This window comes from Ictidomys tridecemlineatus, chromosome 5 (assembly GCF_052094955.1).
Source record: "Ictidomys tridecemlineatus isolate mIctTri1 chromosome 5, mIctTri1.hap1, whole genome shotgun sequence".
NCBI classification, from domain to species: domain Eukaryota; kingdom Metazoa; phylum Chordata; class Mammalia; order Rodentia; family Sciuridae; genus Ictidomys; species Ictidomys tridecemlineatus.
In genome coordinates, this window is record NC_135481.1 from 59172168 (window position 1) to 59191608 (window position 19441).

Sequence of the window (19441 nt, forward strand, 5' to 3'; positions counted from 1 at the left end):
TTGCACTTACTGTCTTCAAATGATTCAGCCACCTTCTCATAATGTTTTACAACTCAAAACAACTGAATGAGGAAGAGCTGCCTGAAATTGAAGTTAACTAACAATAATGGAATAGAATATTTTGTGAAAAATATTACTTAAGGATAATATTTCTCATATATATGTATATATATGTGTGTGTGTCTCACACACACATTTTTTTTAGTTGTAGATGGACAGAGTACCTTTATTTTATTTTTTATTTTTATACAGTGCTGAGGATCAAACCCAGTCCCTCATACATACCACTGAGTTATACCTCCAGCCCCTAGGATAATATTTCTTTATAATTTGTTCAGTGTCCATTAATTTTTAAGATTAAGAGATCCATTTCAGTTTACTTTTTATCTTTTGATACATTTGACTCTCCCTGATATCCTGGGATTTTGAATTAAAAAACAAAAATAACTGGATAAAAAGTTAAAGTAACTTCCAGCAGTTCAGGAGCCTGAGGCAGGAGAATCGCGAGTTCAAAGCCTGCCTCAGCAAAAGTGGGGTGCTAAGCAACTCAGTGAGACCCTGTCTCTAAATAAAATACAAATGAGGACTGGGGATATGGCTGAGTGCCTCTGAATTCAATCCCTGGTACCCACCTCTCCATGGGAAAAAAAAAGTTAAGGTTACTTGGCTTATATGATTTTTCACAATTTAAAAATGTTTAAAACCTTTTCCTGCATTATAGGTATTTTTCAAGAAGCTTGTTGCCAACATGTTGTTGATCCAAACATACTATGACAAAATGTTTCCTTCCGTGTTACCAAAGAGAGAGAGATTTTGGGCAGAACAAGTAACCGAAGTTAAATCCCTGGAAGGAAAGGCACAGCAGTTTGGCATGAAGCTGCAGAGTTTGTTGCAGGTATTTGACTTACTTGAACTTTACCCTTAGTTGAGAATTCCTGATTCTCAACCACTCTTCAGGTGTCAGAAACAAGTATCCGGTTATTAAGCAAAAGTTAAATGGGAAATAACAGTGAGGAATGTGAACCCAGGTCTAATTCCGAGGCTCCTCCCTAGCTTTTCTTTAGTCCTGTTCCATCATGCACACATCTGGGATGATATGGCATCTCTACCTTTTAGGTTTGTGTATAAATAAACCAACTTGAAAGCACATTGAGACTGTGGGCCAAATCATTTGAATGACACAGTTAGTGGTTCAGAAACTGTACCCCTGGCCCAGACGTTCTGTTGCCAAATTCATAACCATGCTGTCTCAATTCCAAGGGAAAAAATTGAGCATGTATAAAGTTTCTTTTCAGTTTTAAGGTTTCCCTCTCTAGCATATTAAACCATTCACAACCAATGTTAGTTAGCACATAAAGGAAATTTTTAAAAGGGAAAGGAGTATTGAATTTGATAGTATAATATAGCATTTTATGGTAACATTTATTTTCTAGTATGCCAAATTGATATTTATACTACTATTTCATCGTATTTAGAAGACATTGCATGGGCCCAGTGAATGCCCTAGAAAAGCCGGGTAACCCACTGCTTGAAGAGAGATGAGAATTAGGTGGTGATTTTTCCGAGAGGTCAATTTTGGTGATAATAACTCAACTCTCTGGTGTGCTGGGACCCTAAGTAGCTCTCTTTTATAGAAACGATATGCATTAGTTTTTTTGTCATTGTGACAAAAACACCTGACAAGAACAACTTAAGAGAAGAAAAACATTTATTTGGGGCTCACACTTTCAGAGGTTCAGTCCATGACAGGAAACGTTATGGCAGCAGGGCATGGCGGAAGGAAACTGCTTAGCTCATGGCAACTGGAAAACGGAGAGAGAGGAGCCAGCGACAAGATGTAGTCCAAGGTCATACCCAGTGACCAACTACTCACTTGCTTATAATTACCTCCAACTAGTCCATTCAAATTATTCATCAGATGGATTAATCCTCTATGAGGTTACAGTGTTCATAATCTAATCATTTTTCCTGAATTGCCTAATACATTCGTTCTTTAGGGTGGGTTACATCTCTGATTTTATGTTGATTCTCTAGAAATGGGAAGAATTCGATGAAAACTATGGATCTCTGGAAAAGGACCTGGAAATTCTTGTCTCTACGTTGCCTTCTGTGAGTTTGGTGGAAGAAACAGAGGAGAGATTAGTGGAAAGGATATCATTTTATCAGGTATTTTTGCTTCCTAATTGAAGTTGCCAATGACATGGTCCGTAGCACTTGGTGTCTTGTTTTGATTAAGTTGCTTGCTTTTGAAGCTGAATGGTTTGGATTGAAATGAAATATTGTTTGTCACACGGCCTCCAGGTACACAAGTGTAGGGATACTGCAGGTTCCATGTGGGCTCCTCAGCGTAGCCACCTGTTGGGCTTGGAGTTGAAGACTAATTCAAGTCCTGTTCCATCACTTGTCACTTTTGTGACCTTACTGCCTCCAAAACCTTAGTTTCTTTGTTGAGAACAGAGAAGTAAGCCGGTTCCACCTGTCTCAGGAGGTGAATAGCAATATATTACTAGTTATAGAAACCCGCTGAGAATGGAATAAACATACATTTAGCTTTCTTACTGCAATGAAGCCCTGATGAGATCTAGCCTATAAGACAGACAGAATCTGTTGCCTCTTGCAATATTTTAAAAAAGACTTCAAACTTTTAAGCATTTCTTGTGTCATTTTTGGTCCAATTATTATTGAAGGGTCTATGTCTCCAATTTTGATGTCATAGAAAAGATAAAACATTAATATGATTTCTGGTGGCATTGAAACAAGACTAAGACAAAAACAAGTTTCAAATTCTTCCATCAGAAGCTTAAAATACTCAGTTTTACCTGTAGAAGGTACACAGTCAGAATTTGAGTTGTGCTGCTAGAGAAAATCACCAACGATCAATATGAAAGCTTCAAAAGTCAGCTTTGTGCCTGATGAGACGGGATGGGAAGTGAAAGCGAGATGCATGGCAGTGACCTGCTGATAACACTTTCCAGAGGTCAGGGCACTGTTTATACCCTCCAGCATCCCAGAGAGCCTGGAGCAGATGAATCTGGGTCTTCCCAGGGGGTGAGTGGGTGCTGGCCTGGGGATACAGAGCATGCCATCTCACAGCTGAAAGAACACAGTCGAAAACAGTATTTTAAACCATACCATAGTAAGAAGTAATATTAGCCGTCTAATGAGCCTCATTATCTGTTCCCCACCTCCCCCAAAAAGTGACCACATCCCTTAAAATGTGAGTATGGTTCCCTTAAGTTTAAAGTATTTTTTTTAAAAAAAGAAATCATTGTTCTATGTCTTTTAAATAAATTTGCTATACTAAAAGAAGACATCCCATAAAACCCTTCACACAAATAGGCTTCCAGAGGCCAATCTTGGTCCTTATAATCCTGGAGAGGTTTATGGGTATCAAGTCTGTCTCCCAGGTATGAAATAGAGGAATGAAACTTCTCCAAGATACTGTAACGGTGAAACGTCTGGCACTTAGGCTTAGAAAACTAGGACGTTTTTAAAAAAATTGATATTGGATTTTTTTTCTAGCCTTTAAGCTCAGGGAAGAGGAGAAAGGATTATAAAAGGAGGAAAGGGAGTTGAAATATTCGGGTAATTTTTAAACAAGCTTTAAGTGAATTGGAAAATCGCAGAAGTTCTATTTTGATAATAATTTGTATTTAAAAGGTTAAACAGCTATCAGGATAAGTGAGATTAGCTGAACCCAGCTTGTGGAAGATAATTGCCTTAAGACAGTTCTCTTCAGGGGGTCGTTGTATTTGCAGTTTTGAAGAATTTTTCTTTCTCTTTTCATGACTTGAGTTGAATGATGTGCTGATTTAATTTATTCTTCTGAAGTTCTCTTTCTCTCTCCTGGATCCTTTTATTCGGAAAACTATAGAAATGATTTTCCCCTGGTATTTGCATCTTTTATGTTTATCGCTTTTCTATGTGGGTCTCAGTCTGCAGTGTCCCAGGGGCCAGGCTGGGGAACAGGAATGAGGAATTCTGGCTGGGTCTGCAGTCAGGGTTGGGAGGACCAAGGTAGGAAAGAACTGAAGGGAGCAGACCCTTTTAAAGGAGGCTGTGGCTGCTTGTTTCTAGCCATGCTTTGCCACAGGACAATGCAGAACTGCAATCCCTACATCTTCTGGTTTTCCCCCCGGGGCTCTGGAAATCCAAATTTCTTTATTTTATGTCAATTCTATGTAAAATATCCTGATTTTCAAAATGATCTTGAGATCAATCAAAACCTGACTGAAAAACGAGGCACAGTAGCCTATGCTCATAGTCCCAGCTACTTGGGTGACTGAGGCAGGAGGACCCATTGAGCCCAGGCCAGCCTTGTTTGAAAAAGAGAGAGAGAAATCCGTCTGCAAGCTGAATGCAGCCAATAGACTGCCACCTTGTTTTGTTTTTTTCCTTTTGTTTTTAGTTGGAAGAATTAACTATCAGAACTTACTCGACAAATCTCGTGTTTCTTGTTTACCTGTACTAAGTTACAGAGCTGCTCTATAGAAACACATTAATCAGGCCCTCTTATGAAAGGGGCCCATTAATCACGTCTGTCCAGCCAGACAGCAGTCCTGAATGTTGCTTAAGTATTCTCATTTCTTCAGTAGCCTGGAACGTAGGTTTTTGTGTTTGTGAATAGATTGGTAGACTTGATTGTTTTTTTTTTTTTTTAAATCATTCACTCCATGACTTATTAGCAAATAAAAAGAAACATTGATGGAAAGCATGCCCGGCTCTACCAAACTCTAAATGAAGGCAAACAGCTGGTGGCATCTGTGAGCTGTCCTGAACTGGAGGGACAGATTGCCAAACTGGAAGAGCAGTGGCTGTCCCTGAACAAGAAGATTGACCTTGAACTGCACAGACTGCAAACACTTCTCAAGCACCTAGTCAGGTATGTTTTTTTCTTTGGAAATGATTGGCTTTAAATTTTGCTATGAAGAAAGACTTCAGAGGGATTCTGCAGTCAACTAAATTTTGCATGCAGTCTCCCGGTTATGCTATGCTGTTCTTTTTGACAATCTAAAGCACCTGGATCCACTTCTGGATTAATGGGATCTGATACAGGCCTCGGATATTGGTGTGCTAGACTCAGGAATCAGCTGGCTGGAGAACATTGATATAGATTTATGGAAACTAGGAACTGTGTTATAAAATAGTTCATGTTCCCTTTATCCTATGCTGTTGCAGTTTTTCTATCCTCTTTGTTAAGTTCTAAAATTTAAACAAAATTAAATGATTTGGGCTAAAACAATGATTTGGAAAAGTCTTTTGAGTTCATCAGAGGGTTTGTTTTGCTCAGTTGGGATAACCTTGAAGCATTCAAGGACAGCAGAAAACAGAATATTGAAGCCGCATTCTCATCCCTGCCTCTCGAAGGCTGTAAACCCTAAACAAGTTTTGGAAGTGACAAGAAGAGCAGCACTTTGTTTGGATATTTTTATCAAATATCAGAGAAAAAAATTTTTGAATCCAGGCAACAGCAGTTTGTTATTATACATCTTGCACAAATGCTTGTTGTATGTTTACTTAAATGAATTTATAGAAGACATTTGATGGATTAAAAAATAATCTCTTTTTTACACAGGAGTATACTTTTGTGTAGCTGTATAAGAAATAAAGAATATTTTATTTTATTTTTATTTATTAAGAGATGTTCGCATTTGAGGCATGAAATAATCCATCATATAATCCTTATAATTGTTTTGATTTTCTGAAATATAGGGCTGATCAACACAGGCAAATACAAAATAAAATAAGAAGAAATATGCTAGTGGTATACCTCATCATCAGAGTACCTTTCTAATTTCCTTTCTCCCACTTTGCTCCTGTTAGTTACAACAGAGATTCAGATGAGTTAACCAAGTGGTTGGAATCTTCTCAGCAAACTTTGAATCACTGGAAAGAACAGTCCCTCAATGCGTCTCAGGACTTGGATACAATCAGAAACAACATAAATAATTTTTTTGTAAGTTGCAATAGAATATATTCAAATAATTTTTGGTCAGAAATAAATTATCAGAGGAACAGGTTCAGGGTTGCTGTGATAATCTTCCTTCTTTTGTGGGTAAGGAGTAAGATTTGAGGTAATTGTATCTGTGGTCTTCAAACTTAGAATTATCTGCTTATACTGTTTATTTATATATTTATAATGATAGAATGTATCTTTAATTGACTATTTAATAATGTCTTTTACACTAAAATATATATTATGTATAAATCTTTTGCTTTGACATGGGACATGCTTTACAAATACAGAAAATACCTCCCCCCCAAATTTAAAAACAATTATGTAATATTATTAATTCATAAATGTTTTAAGTTAATAAATATACAGTTTTAAATTATTGGATACAGAACTGGCATTTCTACTAAAAAGATTTTTGTTCTATGGTTTTGAGGGGTTTTCTGGAAAAGAGGATTACTTTTGTAATGTAAAATGCACTCCTGAGACCCCTTAATCTTTGCCCTTAATCATTCCTATCTTTTTTCCTTTTTTTAAAAAAAAGTATATTTTGTAGCTATGGTTACTCACTTCACTTTGGTATTAAAATGTAAATAATTTTTTAAATACTTGGGAATGTACATGGGAAATTTTTCAAATATTTTAGTTAAAAATTCATTGCAAGTGGTTCGTGTAATCTGAACTTGAAGTTGAGTTCCATGGTTTCTTCTGAAACTCAAATAACTTGTCTGTTTCTAAATACCCACCAGGTTCTAAGTTTCTGGAGGGGCAGGATTTCCATCTCTTTTGTTCTCCCATGTGGATCTAATATACAGAGTAGTGCCAACACTTGGTAGGCAAAGCCGGGTGTGTGTGTGTACACAGACATTCGAACTCTTATTCCATTTAGTTTTGCACTCTAACCAGTTGCTCTGACTGTATTTAAATTTTAAACGTTTCTGTTCTTTACAACTGTTTCCTTAGGAATTTTCCAAGGAAGTGGATGGAAAGTCCTCCCTGAAGACTGCAGTTTTAAGCACTGGGAACCAGCTTCTGCACCTGAAGGAAACCGACACGGCCTCGCTGAGAGCCTCCTTAGCCCAGTTTGAACAAAAGTGGACCATGCTCATAACTCAGCTTCCAGATATTCAAGAAAAGCTTCATCAGGTAAGTGTTTAGACACCCAGCATTTAAATTAGCGTGCACTTGTTAGCTTACAAATCTTTTTAAATTATTTCTCTGACTCAATAATTTTCATTGACATTACCTATTTTTCTCTGGCACCACTGAATATAGAGGTCTTCATTACTGGACTGTCCTCCAATGAGATCTTTCTTCACAGAGAAATTGGGCTTAATTACTTTATTTCTCAGTTTATCCGTGCCACTCTGTTCATTTATGTGAAGGTCTTCACCGTTGTTTGGGGGGGGGGGTCACATTTTCTGAGCTTGAATGCTGGATTTGTTTTTGTGAGTAACCTGCATCATTATGTAGCAAGACCTTATATCAAACCAGATACCGTCTTTAGTGATGCCCTGATTCATTTCGTTAACAGTAGATAATTAAATGGAAATCATTTTGTCCTTGCAGCTTCAGATGGAGAAATTGCCATCTCGTAAAGCCATCACAGAAATGATTAGCTGGATGAACAGCGTGGAGTATCAGGCTGCAGGTGAAGACTCTGCGCACTTCCCTAGTTCTGAGTCTCAAGTAAAGAATCTTCTTCAGAAGCTCAAGGTAATTACGCCAGGAGCCACAGTCTTTTCATTAAATAAGAAGTAGATCACTTGGAAGGGAAATGCTGAACCCAGAGCCATGTGGGAAATAATGTAGGAACACTGATTTGGGGAATAGAGAATAGGGTGGTAGATGATTCTAGAAATGATGAGGTAGTCCACTGGCTTTTATTTCACTTGCATTCTTTTATAGCTCTGACCACTACAGGACCATCCAAGCTTTTTAATGGACTCAGGTCTTCCTTTACCTCCCCAGTCAACATACTATACCTCTGACCTGGACTGCCACTGCCCACTGTTAGCCGCAGACATCCTCTTAATCATCCTGCAAGAGCCAGCTCAGGGTTCTCCTCATTGACAAATCCACTCTGGCTCTCCCAGTTGGATTAAGGGACAGTGCTGAGTTAATGTCTCCATGTTGCTCTCTAGTTTTTATTTATAAATTATCATTTATTTACTCAACTGCTTCTCTAACTTGACTGAGCTTCTCGAGAGCAGGGGCTATCCTTCTCTTCCCAAGAATAGCACACATAGCCCAACAGCTGGCCTCCAGTGGGTTTTAATAAATATACTTTACAAACAGAGATATGATAAATTGTGGTATAAAAGTGTATTAAGAATTGTATGCAAAAAAAAATAAGAGAGCTCATGTATAATGGCATAATTTGGCATGAACATACTTTATATAGAGAGTTATGAAAAATTGTGCTGTGAATAGATAATTATGAATGTAATGCACTCCACTATTGTCATGTATGTAAGAAATAAATAAAAAAAGAAAGAAAGAAAAATAAAAAAAAATTCTGGCTGGATGCAGTGGCTCACACCTGTAATCCCAGCAACTCAGGAGGCTGAGGCAGGAGGATCACGAGTTCAAAGCCAGCCTGAGCAGATTAGAGAGGCATTTAGCAACTCAATAAAACCCTATCGCTAAATAAAATATAATAAATGGCTGGGGATGTGGCTCAGTGGTTAAGGGTCCCTGAGTTCAGTCCCTGGTATCAACATAAATAAAGAAATAAATATTCTGTCAGCAAGAGAATGAGGAAGAAAAAGCTGGTATCCTGCTACAGATATGAATGTGGCCCTCTCTGTGGTACTTCATTTCATGTAGATTTAATTAACATTTAAAGAAGGCACATTGGGTTTACACAGTATGGCCAGTGACAGTAGCTAAGGCTCACTCTACTCTCTGTGACAGGAAAGCGGCAGATGACAAGAGAATGAACTATATCTGCCTCTATTTCCAACAGACTCAAATTCAGCTTTGGCATTCTCTCTCTCTCTCTCTCTCTCTCTCTCTCTCTCTCTCTCTCTCTCTCTCTCTCTCTCTCTCTCTCTCACACACACACACACACACACACACACACATGCAAAGCTGGGAAATTTTTATTAATCCCTTTTTTTAAAATGTAATATAAAGTCATACCCCCAAAAAAAGGAACCTGAACTTCAGTAACAGCTGGAACAATCCCCAGAGGCCGGAGAAGAGATTTAATTTAGTTGATTTTCTGTGGGTGTTAGTTGTTTGCCATCTCTACATACTTTTTCCAAAGACCCGAGAAGCTGCTAGAGGTTTGGTGCTCCCAGCAGCAGCCCAATGCAAGCCAAGGGTCTTGGGATCTTCACACTCTCCCAAGATCTGAGTGTGATGTACTTTTGAAGGATGTGCAATGTTCAGTCATAAATGTGATAAAAACTGGCAAGCAGGAAGCTCGTGTACTCAGTGAGAGTAGCGTGTTTGTCTCCAATTGATGGTTCATTTGAAGACATGGTGCCACCCTTTTACTGAAAGCACTGGTTCCCCTGTTGAAGCTTGCTAGGGATTACAGTGGATTTGACTCATTTCAAAGCTTCATGAAGCCTTCCCACCAATGATACCCAAACCAGAATTTCCAGGAAGAAATAGAGCTTCTTAATGCAGTTTTTCCAAATGGAGCCACATAGTGTATGGAATGTTATGAATTCTGACTATTTGGAACTTGTGTACTCTGGAGTTCCCAGAGAGTCGGGTAATAGTCAGATAGAAATTTTGACGAGTGAGCTTGACCCAGCAGTTATGGACCAGTTCTACAGGAAAGATTGTGTTACTGCAAAGAATGTCACTCAGGAGAGTAGAATTTGTGACCTGATTGATTCCAGGTTCTGTCATCAGTGCCACACTGTTCAATCCTGGTATTCAATGAATGGAATGAAATCAGATGGAACTTATGGGACTGTTCACATCACTCCAGAACCAGTAGTTCCTTATGTTAAATTTGAAACAAACTTAAGTCAACCCTCTTATGATGATCTCTTGGGAAAGTTGTGGAAGTCTTGAAGCCAGGAAAACACTGTGACCACCTTGTTTGTTAATCAGAGTTCTAAATTTCATACTGTGCTTTCTTCACCCCAGAAGACTGAAGGTTTGAAAGTCTTGATTGCAAGAGTGCTGTGTTCAATGATTACAGTTTTGTTTTTACCAGTTTTGCTAAGAAGCTTGCGACAACAGCAGAATTAAGAAAAATGAAGGAAAAAAAACTTAAAAAGAGAACACAGGTAGAAGGTGATAGTTGCTTTCTAGATGTCCTTACCAGAGCCATGCTGTCCATAACCATCACCATTTAGGGCACAGGGCCCTAGATGTAATGATCATGTGATCATATTAAAGTGTATGCTTTGTATCAGGAGTTAGATATCTTGCATGAATGCTTTCCTCTGTGTTGGGGTGTTCAGAGCCATTCTTGCTGTGAAACTGAAGTACATGTAGGAGAAACCTTTTACTATATGAAACTTTACAACACTTGTCAAAACAATCCAATTTGCTTTATGCACAGTGTACCATTCCTGCGTTTATCATCCCAAATTCCCCATAGACAAGGCTTTTGGCCTCAGCCTGTTCTATTAAATTACTGCCAGAATTTTACATCCAGTTACCTCCACTACTTTCTAGAACATATTCTCTACTAATGTTATTGAAACCAGTTTCTACTTCATACAGATGTTTTTTGCAAAAGCAATTAAATTTTTCTCTCATACCCATAAAAAAAGAAGTGCCAGGCAGTGTGTGCTAATCACTGGGAATGCAAAGATGAATGACAAGGCTGGCTGTTACTTTCAAAGACCTTGCAAGTTGCTGGAACTGGTCTCTGATAGGCAGGAGATGAATAGCTTGATCACCAAGTATAATATTAACAGAAAATGTTTTTACATACCGACACTTCCTAACCTCAGTGGGTAGCAGAGTCTATATAAAAGGGCTACTCAGGCTGCAGTAACCTAGCCCATGCCACGTGATGACCCCCCTGGATTGTCTCCATAGGATGTGTTAGAACCTTCCCAGATAAAACCCAACAAATGGCAGGCTTGACAGGAACCTAGTTGGCCTTTCAGTGGGTTTAGGACTGCTATAGAATGTGAAGTCATCCAAGCCACCCTAGGTGGCACAGACTGTCACCGAAGGAACAAAGAAGCAGCCTAAATTCCTTAAAGGTGTTCTGGGTTTTCTGGGAAAGCTTTAACTTCTGTTTCCAGCCTATTGTCTTCATGAGCCTTCAGGGAAACTCAGGATCCAGTATAGCTCTCTGATATTCTCTCACAAGATTCCAGGGACTTGATACACATTCTGATGACAGTAGCTACCATATATGGTGCTCCCTTGGACTTTCCCTTCAGTCTGAAGCAGTGAGTCTCTCTGTTCCCAGGAATATGTAATCCCCAAGAAGAATCCCTACTCAAATAAAGCAGCCTCCTGATAAGACTTAGGGAAGGTAGAAGGTAACTCCTGACAGCCCACCCTGAATTAATGGGTGGGAGCTTGGCGCCCCCTAGAGTACAGCCAAGGGGAAATCCAGTTCATCTAATGGACTTCATCCCGACTTAGCGTGTTTAATTTCACTTCTTTGTGTGTTGTAGGAGTTCAGAATGGAAATGGACTATAAACAGTGGATCGTTGACTTTGTTAACCAGTCATTGCTTCAGTTAAGCACCTGTGATGTAGAAAGCAAGCGCTATGAAAGGACGGAGTTTGCAGAGCACCTGGGGGAGATGAACCGCCAATGGCACCGAGTACATGGAACCCTGAATAAAAAGGTATGCTCCAGGGTCACGGTTGGAGGCATGTTTTGGCTTTTGTAAAACACCAGGTTCCAAAAAATTAAAAAAGATATTCAGGCCAGCACAGTGGCCTATCCTGTAATCATAGCGACTCAGGAGGCTGAGGCAGGAGGATCTCAAGTTCAAAGCCAATCTCAGTAATTTAGTGAGGCCCTAAGCAACTTAGTGCCTCAAAATAAAAAATAAAAAGGACTTGGGATATGGCTCAAGGGTTAAGTGTCCCTGGGTTCCCCCTCAGTCACCTCTCCCAAAAAAAGGCATCTAGATGGTTGATTTACAGTTGAACCTAATAATCATAGCCTCTTTATAGACCCTAGGCTTTAGCATTCTCTATGGGTACATGTAATGGAATATGAATAATTCTTATATTCCTGTTGAGATTTCTTAGTGGGAAATTGAGTTAGGCAGTAAAGAGGAGAACTTTTGTTTTAAAAGGTGTCAATATTATGTCAGGCTACTAAAAGGTCAGAGAATTTGACATTTTCTGTGAAAGCAGATGTTCAAAAGGGACTTAAAGCTATTTCAGCCTTGAAAAGATTATGAAAAGGAAAAAATTGCCTGTGGCTTTTTGGTAGGCTTTTTACTCCGTGATTCTTGAAAAGATGAAAAAAACTTATTCCTGAAAAATATTATATATATACATATATACATATGTATAGTATGTGTATATATTTATATATAGTATATATATAGTATACATATATTTAGTATATATACATAGTGTATATATACACTAAAAATATATGGTATAAAGTGTGTGTGTGATCTCTTTTTTGTATAGAGAATGCATACAAATAGATTTATGCAATTAAGATTCAAATACATGAATGGACATAGAACATGAGCAGACATTTCACAAAATAGGAACCAAGCTCCCACCTATTAATTCAGGTGCCGCTGAAATATGTCAACTTTGATTATCAGATATTTAAACTAAATGATGTAACATACACTTATTAAATTAGAAAATTTGTTTTGTTTTTTGTTTTGGTGCTGGGAATTGAACCCAGGAGCACTTGAACACTGAGGTACATCCCCTGCCCTTTTGTTTTTTACATTGAGACAGGTTCTTGCTAATTTGCCAAGGCTGGCCTTAAACTTGCAATCCTCCTGCCTCAGCCTCCTGAGTAGCTGGAACTATAGGTGTGTGCCACCTTGCCCAACTTAGGAAATGTTAATAAAACAAGAATATAAGCCCAAAGTGAACATTCATATGTTGCTGATACTGTAATGGCTCCACTACTCTTTTGGAAAGCATTGGGAAATTTTAAAAACCATCTTTTCTCTTAACCCAGCAATCCAGCTCTTATCTATTTAAAGTAGGTATTTAAAAAAAAAAGTCTGCATGAAGTGCTCAACATTATTTATACTTTCAAAAGTGCAGAATACCTTAATTTCAAACTCTAGGGGAATAATTAATCAAAAGATACTATGTCCATTTGATAAAATACTGAGCAGCCTTTTAAAAGTAATATCAGCAAAGCCTTCAAACATATAGGAAAAGTAATAAGAAACTTCATATATACTATGATTAAAAACTAATTTAAAAAATGTGAATATTAAGCTGGGTGCAGCAGCACATGCCTATAATCCCAGCATCTTGGGAGTCTGAGGCAGGAGGATCCCAAATTTGAGGCCAGCCTCAGCAACTTAGTGAGACCCTGTCTCAAAAATAAAAAGGGCTAGGAGTGTAGTTCTGTGGTAGATCTGGCCTGGATTCAATCCCCATACCAACAACAGCAACAAAAATTGTGAGTATTAGAAATGAGAAGAATTACAAAATTCAAAACTAATTATTGCCAGGCACAGTGGCACATGCATGTAATCCCAGGTACTTGGGAGGCTGAGGCAAGAGGATCGAAAATTTGAAGCCAGCCAAAATTTAAACAGCAATTTAACAAGACCCTGTCTCAAAATTTTTAAAAAAAATAAAATAAAAAGAGCTGGGGATGTAGCTCAATGGAGAATCCCCTTAGGTTCAATCCCAAGTACCATAAAACAAAACAGAAAATAATTATTGAAAGAGAAGGTTCTGGGGACTAAGTTATATTGTTCTACTATGTGCAAGTTATATTGTTCTATCTATTTGTTGTTATATGTTTGTAACAACAAACCCGACTGTTAGGTATAATTATAATGCACCAATAAATATTTTTAGTAAAATAAAAACTGATTTTTTAATCACATTGTTGAATTGTGAGATTGTTGATATTGGTAGAAATTTTTAAACAACTGTAAGAGACTCCAGAATAAGAAAATTGCCAGAAACAGTTTGTATATTTATAGAGAATGCAAAGAAAAAATATTGAATGTTAGCAATCTAATGTTATTTTGTATAGTTGTTATGAAACTCTGAAACAGCCAGTTATCTCAGCAGATTAACTTTTACTTTAAATATAAAATTTCTAAAATTTAAAATTTTAATTTTAAAGAGGAATTTAAATCCAATTTCCTGACTGATGAATCTTTATTCCAAAATTATTCATACATCTTAATATGTGAAATATTAGAAATTTGAGAAGAAAAAAAAATCCTTTTAAAATATCTTACCATAATAAGGATTGTAATGCATTCCATTGTTGTCGTGTATTAAATAACAATAATAAAATCAATTTTAAAAATTAAAATAAAATATCATGCCATATACATTTTAAGCATGGGACTTAAAATAAGAATGTTTTCATAATAATTTTAATTATATATATATATATATTTTTTTTTTTTTAGTTGTAGATGGACATAATATCTTTATTTATTTTTATGTGGTACTGAGGATCAAACCCAGTGCCTCATGGATACGAGGCAAGTGCTCTACCACTGAGCTACAATTCCAGCCCTTCATAATAATTTTATTTATCATTTATAGATACAACATTTAGAACAATTTTTGGAAAGCATCACTGAGAATGAAAACAAAATGCAGATTTTGAAAAACTGGTTGGAAGCACAAGAAGAGAAGCTGAAAACTTTACAAAAACCGGAAAGTGTGATCTCCATCGAGAAGGTGCTCCTGGACTGTCAGGTAAGGAGGGGCTGAGCACCCTCCACATGGCAGGGTTGGGCTGCAGGGTCCTAAGCCTGGCCTTGAAGGATAGTGCTGTAGTTTCTGGACACTCCTGCAAGCTCCCCTGTGTTTACAGTTGGGTGTTGCTTAGTGACAGGTAGCTTTCTGAGAGAGGCATGTTAGGAGATTCTGTTGTAAAGCTTGTGCTTAGGAACACAGAGTGTCCTTCTGCAAACCCAGAATGGTTAGACCCCAAACGCCTGGCTGTATGGGACTGCCATTGTGTGTGTGGCATAACTTACTTTCTTACATAAACTTGATAATTAGTTATAGGTTTTACATAATGGCCAAGTACCATTTTTACATAATCAGAAGAAGGTATTTTCATGGTTATTAATGTTTCCAAGAGGTTGCAATATTACTCTTAAGGGGGGGGGCATATATTGACAGGGAATTTTGATTTAGGTGCCCCCTTTTCAGTTTTTGTGGGTTTTGTTATTTTGTCCAACTTTAGCAAAATGACTCTGAATTTTCTATCATTCTTAGTATTTTATTCTGTGTTTCATCAGAAGAAAATTTTCTTCTACCTATTTTGTCTTGTGTCTTAAAAGAACTACTTGTCCTTGGAACCTGTGTCTGAGTCACATTTGGGTATGAGGGTTTTGTCTGTCTGCCAAGTCACATAGTCCTTGAGGGACCCTCTCCCCAGGGTGGACTCATCCTCCTTTAGCACCACCCTATTGGGACACTCACCATTTCCACTGTTGCCGTGGCTGGGGATGGCACACACTATGCTGCTTCTGTACCTACTATGTGAAAGCATTGCATTTGTCACTATGGAGCTGGAGAGTTGGGTCAGATCCCAAATCTGTGAAGGTTACAGATGGTGCATATGTAAAATGAGGGAAGGGAACACCTGAGGAGGTCTTTCCAAATTATCTTATATTTTTTAATTCTTTTTTAATTGTAGTTGGACACAATATCTTTATTTTTACGTGGTGCTGAGGATCGAATCCAGTGCCTCACATATGCGAGGCGAGCACTCTCCCACTGAGCTACAGCCCCAGCCCTCCAAATTCTCTTCATCCTGTTCTCAACCTCTACCCTCCATCTCCACATTAGTCTTCTTGTAGCCATCTTGGATGCCACACCTTTCCTCCATGGGACGCTTCTGTTCCTCAGCCTATTGCTGGCCATCCTTTCCAGAAGCCCAGCAGCAGCTCTCATCCTTGCCTCTACCTCCAGTAACTCTTTAGGTCCTCCCAGTTTACCCCTACTCTCTAGTCGGTCCACATCTGTCCAGACTGGTCTAGTCCAGACCCCTCTTGTCACAGGCCTGTCCTACCACAGCTACGTCTGTTTCTCTCTGATTCATTCTTCAAACCAAGGTGGAGCAATACTTCTGAAATGCAAAAGGCCACAGCAATGGCCCCACTGAAAAGTCCTTCATTGACTCCATGTTGCCCATAGAATGAAGTTCAAATGCTTCAGGTGGCATTCTGGCCCCTCTCTGACCTTCCCTTACCCTACAGACCTAACAGCAAACAAGCCTTCTGCAATTCTTAGTCTTCTTGTTTTGTTTTGATAACACTAACCTCTGAACAAGTTTGTGTTCAGTTTAGCTGTTCTCCCTGCAACCTCACCACCAAGTTGTAATTAAGTAAATCTCAGAACACTGGTGCTGGGTCTGATCCTTGGCACTGGAAAAACACAGACTAAATTCTACCATTTGTAGAAATACTTACTGGCAAGAAACAAAGGCAGTGCATACAATGTTCTAGGAAGCCCAACTCTCTCTGCCCTATGGTGCCCCAGGCTTGCTCAAGAAGGACATACGTGTGAGCATTCCAGAAACAAGAATCCAGTATTGGAATGGTAAGCATCCAGCAACCTTGGAGGTTAGGCTGGGTACAGAACCACACAGGAACTTCTTCTAGGGATTGTCACCAGGGTGAAGGGAACAGGCTATGTGCAGTTATGTTCTGTTCCAGTAAGGGTGAGAATTGTGTCCACAGTAGTTTAGCCAATCCACCTACCTTGGTATGTATAATTGTAACCAGTGAGAACCCATTTCTAATATTCATCATGCTATTTGATAACCCATTAATTTTACCTGTAAAAAGCATTTCTAACATTCATTGTGCTCCTTGGCAAAATGACTCACGTTAATTGAGACGTTGAACTCAGAGCACTCTGATGGCCCTCTCTGAAATGAGGGTTTCCTAATTCAAATGCACTCTGACCACCTGGCGTGTGCATATCTTGTTGTATTGGGTTGCATCAGAAATGGTTTCCCTCACATGTAATTTGCACACGTGCCTGGCCATCAGTATCCATTGTCAGTCCCCACCTGAATGTGGCATTGAACTATGGGCAAAGTTTGGGCCCCAGTGCTGTTGCACTATGTTGCTGCTCACTGTAGGATTCTGGACACCCCCTCAAAGGCTCTCCTACCACCATCCACACACAAGCTCTCCTCTGTCTTTGTCAGAACTCAGCCAAAACACCCTGATCTCACCTTGGGCTCACCAATTATACACCTTCCCACAGGCCCCCACACTTTCCATTAGCTTTTGTTTTCCTATTTTAATGTCCTTACCTCGCTTTCTTAGGTGCATCTTTATAAAAGGCTGTAAAATAAGGTAGAGATGGAAGTATGTGAATGAAATCAGCTTCCCTGGCCTGTGGTAGCACCCTGTGTCTGAGGCTGTACTGAACTCATCTGTCTACTTGTCTGTCCTCAACTAGACTGGGGGTTTCACAGGGCAGGCTTGCTACTTAGCATGCAGTTAAGCCTGTCACTGCCTGGGAAACTCATGGGTGCTTAGAGTTGCTTGAGCCCATGTATTAGAAGACCTAAAAGTGTGCTTCATGCAAAAGTCATTTTTGCTTTTCTTCTCTATTCATTGATTATAGGAAATAAAATGATAATAATTTCATGACTGATCCCAGGATAGAATCTTTCAGTTCAGGAAGCTTGTCGCTAAAGTGGCTTTACTCTAGAAACCTTAGGATGGTGTTTATGAAGTGTTAATACTTAAGTTAGTGTTGGCTTGAAACATTCTGAAGGGCTCCTAATGGTTCGAGATGAATAGGAAGAGGCCGAGTTTGGCATATTATATTATTAGTAAGGAAAACTGCGGAGTTGGTTAGAATGAGGTGGTCTGAGATACGATTATTAATCTCTCAAGTTTGATGCTGCTGTACCATAAGTACCCACCGCTCACAGAAGTTCATTCATGATCATTTCAAAGGAATTTAGGTATTTAAAAAATATTTAACACCAATTCTCCAGGAATGATACAAGCACGGCTGGACTTATAAATTCTAGTGAATCTCCATGATTATCAACAGATATCTTGATGCCACCCTTTGAGTGTAGCACGTTAGGACTTAAAGTAAAATGGATTTATTTACCAGTGGAGCAGGGAACTAGCAAACTTGAAAAGTCCTGGTAGGCCTCTGTGTTGCAAGGTCAGACTATAGGATCACTCAGCTAAATCCAGATTGTTCTGAGGAGAAAAACAAACAAGAACGGCTTTGTGTGTGTGTGTGTGTGTGTGTGTGTGTGTGTCTCCACGTGCTATTGTTACCACAGTTATTATTTATACTACCTTTTTGGTGTTCTTGTGTGTCTCTGTGTTTTTTCCCTCTGTTTCTACTCAATAGTCCTCCTCTTCATTAACTTATGATATGGAGGAAATATGACAACTTAATAGCAAATGTAAGTGTTTTTACAAAATCTTTAGTTAGTTGAGCTTTTAAGGAGGAGGGCAAGTTGGTGTTTTAAAAATGTTTCAAGCTATCCCTGTGCTAGGAAAGAAGTCAGCTCCACGTTGGTGATAGAGGATGCTTGGTGATAGAGAGGCTGGCAGAGCTAGAGGAACTGGCTCAGTGAGTCTCACTGGCAAAGCTGTTTCAGAGAAGCCACTCGGTTTGTTGGGTGCTTTCACAACTAGTCCCTAAACAGAATGCCTGGAAGTATGCTCCCATGGTACTAGTCCCTCTCAGGGCTGCGCTGGTAGAAAGGCTGTCGCCCTGTCTCCAAATAAAAAATGGCCTGGGGATGTGGCTTGGTGTTTGACCACCCCTGAGTTTAATCCCTGGTCCTAAAAAAAATAAAAATAAAAAGTTTGTGGAATAAGCTGAAGGCTCACGCAGGTGGCAGCTTTGTGTGGGCTGAATTTCAGTACCACACTGTGAGACTAGTCCAGGGTACTAATCCCTCAGCAGGGTACAAACACAGCACGCCTGCCCAGCACCCATACGCCTGCCAGGAGCTCAGGTTCCTCTTTCCTTGTGGACCCACCCAGTGAGTCTTTTGAAGGATTAAGATTTTATAAAGCCCTATTTCTTGCTAAAAACAGTCTTCAAGAGAGAAAAGTTGAACAAAGGGTCACTAATTGGAGGCCATGCATTCAAATCACACATACCTGGGTGGAAATCCAGGACAATGCTGAAGAAAGTGAGCCCATGTACATCCCAGATTTGTACATTTGAAGACTTGAAAGGAACTCAGAATAAGAGCTATGAATGCCAAAGGACTTTTGTATTTTCCTAATGTTCTATAGCAAGTTTGTAATTCTCTAATAATAATAAATTAAAAGTTTAAACTTTTTCCAAATTGGTCTTTAACCCCAGTCCTGAGAGAGGTGTATAAGCACCTCTATCCAT

At 38.9% G+C, this 19441-nt stretch overlaps 1 protein-coding gene and 1 pseudogene across 9 annotated transcripts in view; both read left to right on the forward strand.

Annotated features, from left to right (window-relative positions):
- The window catches only part of Syne2 (spectrin repeat containing nuclear envelope protein 2), a 321684-nt gene that overhangs the window by 235013 nt on the left and 67230 nt on the right, over window positions 1–19441 (forward strand). For all 9 annotated transcript variants that reach the window (XM_078050038.1, XM_078050030.1, XM_078050033.1 and 6 more), the window contains 8 exons: window positions 722–895; window positions 2035–2166; window positions 4686–4882; window positions 5824–5956; window positions 6917–7099; window positions 7523–7669; window positions 11563–11739; window positions 14630–14785. In XM_078050038.1, the coding sequence (XP_077906164.1) occupies window positions 722–895; window positions 2035–2166; window positions 4686–4882; window positions 5824–5956; window positions 6917–7099; window positions 7523–7669; window positions 11563–11739; window positions 14630–14785 (1299 nt within the window). The remainder of the gene's footprint in view (window positions 1–721; window positions 896–2034; window positions 2167–4685; window positions 4883–5823; window positions 5957–6916; window positions 7100–7522; window positions 7670–11562; window positions 11740–14629; window positions 14786–19441) is intronic.
- Window positions 9407–11553, forward strand: LOC144377813 (S-adenosylmethionine decarboxylase proenzyme pseudogene; annotated as a pseudogene).